At 51.1% G+C, this 13,353-nt stretch overlaps 3 protein-coding genes across 3 annotated transcripts; 1 reads left to right on the plus strand and 2 right to left on the minus strand.

Annotated features, from left to right (window-relative positions):
- Positions 1-69: 69 nt before the first annotated feature.
- BDV17DRAFT_282109 (Zn(II)2Cys6 transcription factor) lies at positions 70-2,673 on the plus strand (the record flags this gene model as incomplete). The annotated part of the gene is made up of 3 exons (XM_073760145.1): positions 70-214; positions 286-486; positions 554-2,673. 3 exons carry the CDS (start codon positions 70-72, stop codon positions 2,671-2,673), a joined length of 2,466 nt encoding a protein of 821 aa, XP_073615157.1.
- A 2,173-nt stretch (positions 2,674-4,846) lies between these two features.
- Positions 4,847-6,362, minus strand: BDV17DRAFT_100504 (uncharacterized protein). Its single transcript, XM_073753672.1, has one exon. The coding sequence runs from the start codon at positions 6,036-6,038 to the stop codon at positions 5,229-5,231; it is 810 nt and encodes a 269-aa protein (XP_073615158.1). The 5' UTR covers positions 6,039-6,362; the 3' UTR covers positions 4,847-5,228.
- A 3,572-nt stretch (positions 6,363-9,934) lies between these two features.
- BDV17DRAFT_100530 (autophagy protein 5) lies at positions 9,935-11,600 on the minus strand. The gene is made up of 4 exons (XM_073753674.1): positions 11,180-11,600; positions 10,999-11,129; positions 10,484-10,922; positions 9,935-10,406 (listed from the first exon to the last, which is right to left on the minus strand). Exons 2-4 carry the CDS (start codon positions 11,119-11,121, stop codon positions 9,943-9,945), a joined length of 1,026 nt encoding a protein of 341 aa, XP_073615159.1. The 5' UTR covers positions 11,122-11,129; positions 11,180-11,600; the 3' UTR covers positions 9,935-9,942.
- Between the last annotated feature and the right edge of the window lie 1,753 nt (positions 11,601-13,353).

The following is a 13,353-nucleotide window of genomic DNA, read 5'->3' on the forward strand; positions in this document are numbered from 1 at the left end:
GAACAAGGTCGTTGGCCGGACGGTCTTATACTTCATTGTCCTTTGACTTCACCACCATCCTTCAACACAATGCCGGAGTCATTCACCAAGGCATCATCGTCCAAGCGGCCGTCACAATCCAAGGATGCAAGCCGCTACATCTTACCGGACTCGTCCGCTGGCAGCGAAACCAAACGGCGGGGCGTAGTCAAAGAGCATCGACGGTCCCGTTCGGGTATTCAGGATCTGAAACACCCCCCTTGCACCTTAAATAAGCTTAATTGCTGACGAGTGGGTACAATACAGGCTGCTTCACTTGCCGGTTGAGGCGCAAGAAGTGTGACGAGGAGCGGCCAACGTGCCAATCCTGCTCTAAATTAGGGCTCCGTTGTGATTACAAGACTCCACAATGGTGGTCAACAACCGAGCAGCGCAACCGTCAGAGAGATCGAGTCAAGGACCGAATTCGCCAAACCAAGGTCATGGAGAAGGAAGGCTCTTTGAGAGGTGAGCATACCTCCGAGAGCCAAGAGCCTAACCATTCATGGACTGTTTAACTAACTTGAATGGACAGATTACATGGACCGCATCAAATCAATGTGCCAGCAGAAACCCACCCTTCAGATTTCGACACCCCAAATGGGCAACTCATTATATGTACCTGAGCAACCAAGCAGCAGTAATATCGTCAACCCCTATCCCGGGTCATATACAGAGTCTTACGTCGAGCCTTGCGTTGAGCCATATAACGATGGTCTGCCTACGCCCGTCAGTGCGACGAGCACGTCCTCGATGACATCCTTCATTCCACTGTCCATCACGCCGTTCAACTTTGAGAACAAGTTCGAAAGCGATATCACTCCGCCGGTCAGCGCAACGAGCACCTCGTCAATGACATCCTTCATTCCTCCTTCAACCACGCCATTCAACTTCGAGACTGAGGCCGATCCTCCTTATACTGAGCCTTATACCGAAAGTCTATCTAACCCCGTTAGTGCGACCAGCACATCCTCAATGACTTCCTTCATTCCACCGGCGATGCCTTCGTTCAACTTCGAATCAGAACCCGACAACCAAGACGTGTGGCCTACCTCTTTGCCCATTCCGAGACCCTATTCACATACACCGACCCCAACGTTCAACCAGGTCAACCAGATCAACCAAGTTCACCAGGTCAACCAGTTCAGCCAGCCTAGCCCAGCTATCTCGGTAACTGCTCCTACTTTGCAGCTGCAGACTCCCGCAGCGGAAGTGAGTAGTAACGAATATTACAATCCCACAACTACATTACCGGCGACACCAAGCACTTTATACCCATCACAAACACAGCTGCTGATCCAGCAGCAACAATTGAATCATAAGAGCCCCTACGCACAGGGTTACGGCAGCCATCATAATTCTCACCATCCACCTCCGCTGTCGTCACGTTTCGAGTCCATGATTCCAATCAACGAGAGCGACCGGCCACTCCTGAACCACTTCGTCGACAACGTCATCCCCATTGTATTCCCCATGTCTGAAGCCCTACGACCCGGCTCCGACCGGTTCGGCGAGATTCTCAACTCCCTCAAGACAAATAAATCTTACATGCACTGCTGCCTCAGCGTCTCAGCGATCCACCTCAAGACAAGCATGGGCCTGGCAGACGAAATGGACTACGACATCGTCAGTCACCGCTACGAAGCAATCAAGCAGCTTTCACGAGCCCACAAGCTCGCCAACAGCAATAAGGTCGAGGTCATGAACGCCAGCCTCGCTATGATCGTTTACAACTGCTTCGCCGGAACGGCAGAGGACTACCTCCCCGATTGCCCATGGCACGCGCACTTCCGCGGCGCCTCCAACATTGTCAGAAACATGCACTGTGCACCAAGTCGGTTCAACGTCTCCCTAATCGCATGGGTCGACATTTTGGGCGCCACAATGCTCGGCGAGACGCCTCAGTTCGCCCACACCTACCGCAACAAACACCTCCGGGGGGTAGCATCAGGGCTTAAGACGCTCATGGGCTGTGACGACCGCATCATGTATCTCATATCCGAAATAGCCTGTCTCGAATCTCTCAAGAAAGACAAACAGCTCGACGACTTCTCCTTCCGCCACCATGCCAACGCCCTCTCTTCCCAACTCGACTGGACCGAACCCCTAGACGGCACCATGCACGCCCCCTTCAACCCCAACGGCACCGTCATCCCAGACATGCTCGTCAAGATCGTCACGACCCTCTTCCGCACAGCCGCCCGCATATACCTTCAGTCTCTCCTCCCCACATTCGACCCCTACGACCCATCGATCATCAACCTCGTCACCTCGATCACCGACACCCTAAAATACATTCCGGCGGGGATCCACGGGTTCGACCGCGCTCTAGTCTGGCCGCTCTTCATGGCAGGCGCGCACGCCATCCCGGCCTCGCAGTTCCGGAAGACTATGGCGGAGCGCGTCACGGCGCTCGGGTACCTCGGCGACTTTGGCAGTTTCGGACGAATGTACCGCGTGCTGAAGGCGATCTGGCGCGTTGCCGATAGCCAGCCAACATCGCCGAGCTCGTCGCTCGAGGCTGTGGATCATGGCGATTCATTTAACCTGGACCTTACGCAGGCGGTTGCGGATCCGGAGACTATCTCGGCTTCGTCAATACCGCATTGGCGCGATGTTATGAGGCAGAATAAGTGGGATTATCTGCTGATGTAGGCGGGGTCTTTATTAGGCGCTACTAAAAGTTTTCGGCCAGTGAGGACGACGATGCATTTATGATTATGACAACAAAACCATTTTTTTGGAACGTTCTTGCTGGCAAGATTTTGTCTTTTTCTACAATTCTTGTTACACGTTTGGTGGCATTTTTGCTTATTGATTATGGTTCTCTGGTTTTTTGAAGTCTGGAGTTATGTGTGGGAGTATAGGGTATTTTTCTTGTCGTTTCCCCAGGTGGCTTTCGTTTCTTGTTGTTTTATTCTATTCTTGGAGTTATTAGTTTGTTTTGGATTGGTCTGGTATCTGCTTTTCTCTTTGCTTCGCTCCATTTTGTGCTCTTCCTTTCTTTCAATTCTCTTACCCCTTTATATTCTATTCTTTTCTCCTTCGACCTTCTCACTGCGACTGCTAGGACAAACTGGGCAGGTATTTATTTCTCACTTCTGAGAGGCATTTTTGTTCTATTCCCATGCGGTTCCATCCTCAATCCGATTCAATTCAGTTCTAAGCATCTTCATGTGACTTATGCAACATTTCATAGGCTGAATTTTGCGATTCTCTGCGGATGTACATACCCATTCTTACCTTAGAGCAATCTACATTCACATTGAGATTTGAAATCAAAGCCATAGTATCCATCCCTCTTGTAGATCCGAGCGGGCCAGTAAGAAACAAGAGCGGTCACTTATCGAAGTCTACGTACGTACTAGTAGGATCAATTGCTCCCGTCCGATCATGAAGGCCCGGCTGGCTAGCTGACTACTAGAGATAGACTGATCAAAAAGCGAATTAAGAATGGAACAGTAGTAGCGGAGGCCCAAACAGCTACTAGCTGAGCTTTGTCCAGTTTCGAGACAGCAGTGCAACCTACGCACAGACGTGCGGTAGGCGGGTTAGGTAGGTAGGCAGGCAGTCTTCCTTCCTTCGAAGGCTAGTCCACTGCATCCATCTTCCTGGAAGGTGGTTTTTCCCAGTTCGTACCTATACATCAGGTCCACGTTGGATCATTCCCTAAAGTCGGCTGCTGGTAGTACTAGTACTTCTGGTAGTACATGGCTAAGATAACTGACAGGTCCTAAGGTTAATATGTGCATGCATATATCATACATTATTTGCAGCCCTGGAGTAGGTTAGCACGTATGCCTTCGGCGTCAACTTACTAGTGAGCTACAGGATTCGTCGAGCACATGGATGGACGGACAGACCTCTCTCTCCCCCCTTGACTCATCTCATGCACGCCTCCATTTACAGTTTACATAGACTACGTCTGGGCTGGAAGCCGCAAAACTTGAAGCCAAAAGGCCAAGTCCGTCCACTTCCACACTTATAACCCCTACCCATCCCCGATTTAGTCGTAACGCCGCGCTTACCTAGGTAGACACCTAGATATTTTCGCTTCCACCGGCGGCTCCCCGGCGATCTTCGAAGGCGATGGCAAAGACGAGGAAGAGTTGAGATGCATCAAGTCAGTCAAGCCGAACCGGCCCCCAAGCTCCGTCTTATGCATGCTCTCTCACCGTCATCGGTCCTCCATCCTCTCGACTCCGTACGTACGTAACCGTAAAACATCAAACACCCTTCTTGATATCTTAAACCTCTACGCTACACTAGTACCACCTCAAAACCTGACATCCCATCCAATCCAACCGGACCCCCAAAGTAAGCGCCGTTGGCTCGCACCGGAAGCGCATTGGCTCGCTCGGAGTCGGGTCGGGTCTATAGTGCGATCCTTCGCGGGGGCGGTCGGCGGATCTTCGCCGATATTGATGACTTGTTTTGGGCTTGACTTGGATCTGACTTTGGCTTTGGGGATCCTGCCAGACTGTCAGAGATTAAGTCGTCGCTTACTTGCATGTCTAGTGGGGGTGTGGGCGTTTGGCCATGTGGTTGTACATATGATTCTGGCTATTAGCCACTGAGAGCTCGGTATGATGTTGGGGCTAATATAGACCTTGGGGCTCGGTACCAGCTAGCTGGAATCGGTTATCATTTACGGTATGGATGGATGGGCGCAGCGGCTCTAGGCCCGCTAATGGGGGAATAGGGGAGAATTGGAGTCGGGATGTTTGATTGCGTTGCGGTGAGATGAAGCTGGAGCTGCCGTTCCTACGCACAGTGCACCGAAGGTTCTCGTTTGATATCCATAATTGTGGCGAAATATGTAGTAATATGTAGATAGATGATAGATAGATAGTGGCAACTCATGAGGCAGTACCAGTACTGCCCGTCCAGAAATTGTCATTATCAACAGCTTCACAAGCCCAGCTAGCTAAAGCAGACAGACAACTCCTTCAACTCCACATGAGAAGCAACCAGCCCCGTGCTCGCGATGCATGCATGCCCAAAAGACGAACAACCAATCAAGCCCGGATCATAGCCATCTAGAGCAAAAGACTTGTTTAACAGAAGGACAAGAGAACACAAAACAGACGCAAAACGATCCAATCAACTGGTAGAGAAAACCAACAAAACACTATGTCCTCCAGCAGTGAATACTCCAGAGCACTAACAGAGTAATCAGAAGACATGACTGATTCTGATTACCATACAAGTCAAGCACTTTTCTTACCCACACCAACCCTCTTTCTCTTCCCAATAGGCGGCGCCGCAAGTCTCGGTGCAACCCTGAAAGTCACCGTCGTGGTAGTCACCTGCCTCAGACTAAACGACCCCGCTTCTGTAGCCGTAACCGGAGTCTCGAGCTGATGGAATCTCCACTCAGAGGGAGACGGACGGTAGGAGTGATGGTGATGTTGGTGAGGGCAAGTCGTCGCACTTAGAGGATAGGCCGTGACGGGGGTGTAGAGATAGCCTTGACCAAGCTGAGCCTGGCCCTGGGCAGAAGGGAGGCGCAAATTCCTGGGGGCGGCTTGATGCTGGTTTTGGCTCTCCCTCTTGATCGGGCTCTTGACAGGGGTCTGGGTTTTAAAGCATCGTGGCGAGGGGACAGGTAATGTAGAGGTGTGCTTGTGATTGCCATAACTGCTGATGTGACCGCTGCCGTTACTATTGCTACGGCGATGACCACACCCGTCCCCATGGCTGCGACTGGGTAGACGAGAAGAAGGGAAGCTGATCGCGCTCGGTGGTGCAGAGGTAGGTGAAGGGCGCGGCTTGTCAAGCATGTACTTTGAGAAGTTCGCGCGAGAGCTCTTTGGGCTGGTGAAGATGGGGCTGAAAGTGTTGAGAAACTCGGTGTATGCTGAAGGAGGCGTGATAGAACTCTCGCTCTCCATAGATGTCTTTGGCCCCGGGTCTTTCGTGTCGAGACATGTATGGGGAGGGGCATCCCGCAGTTCTGAAGGGAAGGTCATGTTCTTGGGAGTGCTCAAGGGAGGAAGGTGCGGCCGTACAGGAGCCATTTCAGCAGTATGATGTGATGTAAATGGTCGGAGGTGAGGTACTATTGTCGAACGATGAGCAGAATTGGTGGTAGTTGTTTGTGGATGTTGTATGGGTGGTGATGGTCGTAGATAGGTCTGAGAGTGGTGGTGTAGGTTTGGTGGGAGGACGAGGGGGTGAGATAGACGCTCGACGGCGAAGGAGGGTGATAGATCTATATTAGTTAGGCCCAGCAAGACAAGGCAGGACAAAGAGGGAAAAGGCGCAGGTTGGCTTTGGGTCCAAGTGTAGAGAAGGACCAGGAAGACTAGAGGAAGTAAACGTACAGATGCTGTACCAGACAGTATTAATACAGTAATTATACCTCTAACACGGTTAGTCTCGTTCTGGCCAAAATAGCAGTGGATGGGATCAGATCCACTTACAACTGCCACACAGCCAGTGCGCGGTGAGATGAGAGCTGAGATTAAGTGACAACAGTCCGTTGTCTTGGTTTGCTTGTGTCTTGGGAACGGTCTGCACAGCCCTGTGTGCGGATGCTGTGAGCTCAGTCTTTGGGATCGGCGCGATCGAGTCAAGGCCAGTCCAGCTGACAATTGACGTCTATGGAGGATGAAAAGGTGATAGAGAACAGAGCTTGAAGCTGAAGACTGAGAGGATGTACGAACAAGGGCAACCGGAAGAACTCCATAGCATTATATACACCAACATTGGTTCCTTGCCGCTGTCAACATTCTTCATGATTCTTGTCGCGCGCCACCTGAAGCAGCCCCTCAATATACCCACAGCTCCAGAGAACCTCGAGTTTCGCTCTCTTCCAATAGATGGACCTTTTGAGCTGCGAGAAAGCGCGCGTCTCAGTAGGCCACATTCTTCTTCTCGATTTTCCTCGAGAAATAGACATGGGTCATCATCCGAAACGTGTTCCTGCAGAGCTAGGCGGCCGGGAAGGGTATAGCCTGCAGAAGTTGATCAGGGATGTTCAGCCCTCCAATCATGGCGCTAGAAGAGAGATTGTCTGACATAAAAGTGAAGGGCGCTTCTGCTCGCAAACTGTCGGATCAAGCGCTTCGCGGAGACATGGACCCTGACTCTGGCCGACTACCATATCCGCCTCGGCGCGAATGGCGAAAGTTACTATAGGGACAACCTCTGGCGGCTACCTGCCCTCCGTCTATTGGGCCAGAGATCCTGGCATGCAGATTCTCCGCGCGGTCGATTGTACGAGGTCGGTCTGCGATTATGAGGCCTTTGGCGAATCACCTTTTACGTGAAGCGCCGGTTTTTCGTACGGAGTACTTTGAGGGGAAATAGATAGCTTGTCGGCGCTCGCGGCCTGGGCCGGATATCAATTCGACTCCATGCTTTCCTAGGGCTTCAATCACCAGACCATATGAGGGCAAGCTCATCTTTAGCAATCTGACTTCCCTTGAGTGCGGAGTACGGTTCCTGAACTCCAAGCAATATCTCAAGCAATCTCGAGCTGGGGAGAGACCCTGAACACTTGCTTAACGTGAAACACATAAAAGCAGAAGCGGTATTTCTACGCGCCCAGAAGATTGGAGAACCGCTGCTCTAGCCAATAACGAACGCTATTCCTGAGGTGTAGATACCCGAGATATTAGAGTCATCAGTTAGCCGCCGGGCAGACAAGGGTCGGGCCCAATGGCGGCCGATAAGCAGGGTTTCTTGGCAACGCATGGACAGCTAATTTAGCTCATTGCTAACTACTAAGAATAGATCGCAAATCGTGTGTTTATTTTTGGCAGCATGCTTCAACCTCACCTACATGGACTCCCTCACCGACCTTTCCTTCTTCCCTGGAGTTTCTTCGGCACGAAAGATTATTTTCTCATTAGAAAGAATCTACTGCTGGAGATAGCATCCAGTGACTCTTCTCGAAATCTCGATCAAAGTGTGGCTGCAGGACAATGCTCAACCAAAGACTTGGAGTCCCAGCTTACCCTTGCAAAAAGGGCCGACTCGCGCACGCATGAAAACAACTCTAATCAATAGAAAACCGACCAATCCCCTGTCGGCCCGACAGAGAACGTCACCCTCGACGCTAGCATCTCTTGTCTGTCCTCACAGAAGCTCTCTCTACGCGCTGAGAAGCAAACCGTCATCTCCCCATGTTTACTTCCCTAATTATAGCACTCCCCATATTCGTCCAATCCTATTCTTATCATCGCGATCATCATTCTAAACCCTCACCGGGCCCTTCCCAGAGCTCTTCTCCTCCTCAGATACACCTCTCATTGGGCCGCCCCCGCATCTATCCCCGTCGACCTGGCGGTATCTCAAACTGCCTTGTCCTATAACGAGCTCCCTGAACCGCCCATAAAGCTGGAAGCTTTCCTCTAATATCTTTTGCATCTATTATTGGAGTCCTTCTAGTGTCTGCCCTTGCATCTTTTCCACTTGATTCACATCAGGGACCACTCAGCTTCCGTGGAGCCAGTTAATAATAGAACCAGGCACGAAAACATCCTCGTCCTCGTGCCGTCACGGCGCTTCCGGATCGAATTTCCTGTCATCGTTTGTCTCCTCGCAATCTTAAGAACTTGTCTTTGATTGCCACTTTTCTTCCGGCTTTGGCGGCACTTTTCAGTTGCGATATATACTGTGTATCGACCTCCGTATGGTATTGTATCATACACCCCGCTTTTCGAACTCACACCCCCTTCGCCGTTCTACGCCCCTGGTCATCCCAAGCTCGTGTCTAAATAAGACAACCCTGAGCTCCATGCTTGTCTTTGTCTGCACACGCTCCGTTTCTTATTCTCATTTTACCTTCGCAGCCATCCCGTTGCTCCCGTTGCTCCCGTTGGCTACCAAGGGAGCCACCAGTACCATAGCTCCAAAGCTCATTCTGCTCTGCTCTCAGGTCTCACTTAGCCCTCCTACTTAAAACTTAACTTACTTCCCGGGAGACTATGCGCAGCTCTGCCTCCCGACTGGCATCTAACTTAGAACTTCCACTGTCTATCCATAGGACGACACCCATCCAGAGGTCCTAATCTCTCGCCCTTATCCACTACACCAACCCCGGCGTACTGGCCCCCTGCCTCCAGAAATTCAATTGGCAAACGCCTTATAGTATAGCCGCGCAATATATCCCCTAGTATCTACCTCGAGCCATTGTCATGCGTCATGTGCCAATTCCACCTTTAGGCGGGGCTAGTGCCTACTTACTGGGCATGCAAAGCACACTGGCACTGGGCCCTGTCCGCCTGCAGTGGGCACACCGTCCATCTATAAATAACGTATCCAATTACCGATTCTTGGTGCCAATTCCCATGGCCCAGCCCAGCCCAGCCTTAGCCGCCGGTGTGGATCTTATAAGGAGAGGAGAGACCTCATTGTAGATTAGTAGATATATGGAAGTTGGTCCTCTACCTACGGAATCCATCCATCCACCATACTAGAAGCGCCGCATCCCCGTGCGGTTCAATATCCATTCAACCAGCACTGAAATTATTCAACGCCGCCGGCTCTACAGGCAACTTATGGAACACAATACCCTTGTAGCCCATTGTGCAGCGTGCACCGTGGTGAATTCAGTCGCTGCCGGACTCGGGTCGCACTGCTATGATCACTTGAACGTTAAATCGATCCCTTCTATGCATGTATGTGCCCTGATTTGATTTGAGTTTGACGATAACTAGCTACTAGAGTCCATGTCCATGTCTATATCTACCTTTCTATCTACTGTGCTCTTAGTACTTACCAGTGGTAATCGTACTCTGGAATTCACCTTACCTATTGTTGTCCTTGCTACAGTTTCAAACAGGAAGCATAGACATATGACCTTAGACTGGGGCACGTTCGCTTCCTGTGAGATAGAATGGAATATAATGAATTACGATATGAGTCAGACCAAGATCAAGACTCAGATTGGTACTTGAAAAGAATAAGACTAAATCACCCCATCATCCTAACAACAATATAAACCCACCCATCGCCATACGCCGCAGCACGCACAACCTCCTCTACCGGCGCCGACATCGGCACAGCGGCACCATGCAGAACGGGCTTTGCCAGTACCGGAGCCCTCCGACTCGGGAAGAGGTGCGGGAGGAGGGAGTTTAGTGCTGTGCCTATCGTTTGCGTCTGAACCTGGCCTGCCGATGTCCCCGGTGCCGGTGATGAGACCGAAACCCGCGACGCGGAGATCAAGACCGATTGACTCATTGCCTGAGTCTGAGAAGTCTGGATCGTGGGAGGAATAGGCGACTGCACGACTTTGAGGAAGGGCGAGTCCGAATCGGAGTCTGGTTTTGGCGGGAGGGGGAGGAACAGTCGTATGGGGAGGTTGCGGAGTTGGTGGCCTATTGATGGGGGTGGGAGGAGAATGTTCATTATGCGTTGGAAGGAGGGGAGGTCGACTTTATTCATTTCTTCATCAGCATTCTCTGTTCTCCTTATAAATGGGCAATTTGTGGAAGTACAATGGGGAAAATACCATCCTGAACAGCCCTCCACAACCCACTCGAATCATCCTTCGAAAGACTCATAATCCCCTTCGCAGTCCCATTGCGAACAAAATCCGCCTCCTTAACACTATTAATAAACGCATCGTTCATAACCATTCCATTCGCGTCGAGCCGCACAAGCTCCTCATCAGGCCAGTCACTAAAGTGCAGCACAAGGCGCCAGGGGAGCGGGCCGGGGCCTGACTCCGAAGAGTCGTCGTTCACATCGCTGGATTTCGTGGCGGGGTCGGCGCCCGCGTAGAGATCATAGAGGAGTCCAACGGGGTAGTGCCATTTTAGCGGGACGCCTTCAAAGGAGAACCACCCGTCGTGTGGGTGAGAGGCGGTTGGGTCGATTAATGAAGAAGAGAAGAAGGCTTTGAGTCTCGGGAGGAGGGATGGGAGATATGAGATTCGCGGGTAGGAGATCTATGCGGGTTAGATTACATGGCCCGCGGCGCTCATCTGTGGCGCGATGAGGGGACAGATCAGATGCGTGGCGTACAAGGTACGGGTCTGTTTGGTCGTATGTGCGGCTCTCTGACGGAGCGAGTGTGATTTGTAGCGGGATGTGGCCTTCCCAGATGGATTGCTGGACGCTGTTGAGCATGGCTTGGTCGATGGCCATGGTTGTGCCTAGTGGAGTGTTAGCGCATCTGATTCTAGAGAGGGGCATCAGACGTTACCGAGGGGTTATCTCCAGCGAAGCATGGTCTAGTCGCAGGTTCTTCTACGCATACAGAGATGAAGAGGGAGGTTAGAGCAGGATAAGCGACTCGAGAAGACGGGAGCTTAGATTCGAGAGATGTAGTGAAGAAGATGTGATGTTGGTCCTCAACTAAGCAGCTTTCCCGATCCCGGCGGCACGTGATCGCTTTCGACTCTTTATACCCTCTCTGACCGTTTTCAGCTTCTACACCTTTTAGAGCTTCTGTACATTAGTATCTGCTCTCCAGGGATATTATCGGTTGGGAGTTCTATTAAGTGGTTTGCATTTTTGCTGCTAGAGGGTGGCGGCCACTTGCCGGTGGCATATAGATATATATTTGAGCAGAGCATGAATTCAAGGGACGTCTAACCGCCTTCTTAACACCGAGTTCATCTCCGAGCTACCTTTTCAGGAAAGCGAATAAAGCGAGATCATGCTGTAGCATTCTGAGATCGGTTTAGGAGTGCATACTGTGCTAAGCGCCTCTCTATCAATCGTCTTGAGCCTTACGCACATTCCTACGCATGGGTTGTGTCAGCCCAGGAAGCGATCAACTTCTGCAATCCCTCAGATTTGGCACCTGCCATGCTGATCAGTCCTCATTATGAGAACTCGCATTACCATTATTACAGTAGCCAAGGGGAGGGTTACTCTTGAGCCTGAAAATATGTGCCCAAGCCGAGCCCTGCCCTTTTCAGGGATCGCAACGAGAGTTTTTCTTCAGCACCGAAGGATAGAGGTGACTCGGTATGCTCCTAAAGCGCATGACATCCGGCCATGCGAGACCTTGCCTTAGGTGCAGTCTAGAATATACTTTCTAAAATGGTATGTGGATTCCGAGGCAAACCGATGTATTCCATGCGGATGGTGTATCTGTCAGCTATGCGGAGGGAAGAAAGTACCAGATCAACGCCCCGCCTCGACATCGAGTAGATGGAGCGATTAACAATGGGGCAATGTGCACCGCCCTGAAAACTTGTTTGAACCGGAACCCAGCCATTGAACGAATACCTGTGGGTACCTGATGCATTAGTCTGGGAGACGAGTGGACTCACTGCGCCCAGGTATCACAGATAATCTATTCGACATCAACGAAACGGAGAGTGCCTTGAGACCATTAGGCAACTGCGAAGGTATGTAACGGTGCAAGACAGCTCAATAGCCAAATTTTCAGGACAGAAGCTTTGCGCAAGTGTCGTGCATAAAGATTCGGCACCGGATGGTGGTATCAAGTTTGCCAAATCAGTGCCAGATAAGCACGGCGTCGACGGACTCGGGCGCCAGGCCCTCGACCTAGACTGGAATGTACGTAGTTTGTTGCCAAATTCAATTTGAAGCCGATTTGGAGGTCCAAACTTCAGAGACTGAGAGCCCGCACCGCGTGAACACTGGTTCGAGCGTCATAGATATGCCTCGTAGGCTAGCTATGCGCGAGTATGGCACTTTCATGCAACACACGGACGAACTTTGAGATAAAAACTTGAACTCATTACATATTGGCCGTCATCTGGAGACGAATTCCGGAACGAGGATTGTATTTCGAGAATTCCAGCTTCTGCAGTCTCAGTCGGAATTTGTCATTGAAGATAGGATCGGCGGTTCGTGCATCGGTCATATATCCACTCTTGTTGCGAACTCGACCATGAAGGGAAAAGAGTTCTTGGCGGCGTAGTACAGGCTTAAATAAGCCTGAAAATGGACACGACAAGGATATTGGATTGCATTCTTTGCACCTTGCCCAAATTTTTGGCTGCGGCCATATGACGGCTCGGTTCGAAGCAAGGGCTGCGACTGCGAGGCAGCGCATTCGCCACGAAGCCATGCGAACGGCATGCTTGGCAGTGGCAGTGGGGGACGTGATGACAGCCTGCCGCTGGTCCGCTGCAGACTTGCCGTTGAGGATTGCAGCTGAACTGTCCACCGGAAGGATTTGAGAAGCAGACGATGACGTGACCTTGAAATGGAAGTCAAAAACTCCCGAGTTGTGACCATGAGCTCGTGACATACCTTGACCGACATTTGAGCTATGGATACTGCGAAAATTGATAGAAAAACAGCAACAGCGAAGCTTATTTCGTCGGCTCGCGACCGACGGACCGACAGTTGAGGTGACCGGGCAATTTTGGCTGCGAAACTGACTAGAAACGAATC

The sequence above is a fragment of the Aspergillus undulatus genome, assembly GCF_047715775.1.
Source record: "Aspergillus undulatus strain CBS 261.88 unplaced genomic scaffold BDV17scaffold_27, whole genome shotgun sequence".
Lineage (NCBI taxonomy): Eukaryota > Fungi > Ascomycota > Eurotiomycetes > Eurotiales > Aspergillaceae > Aspergillus > Aspergillus undulatus.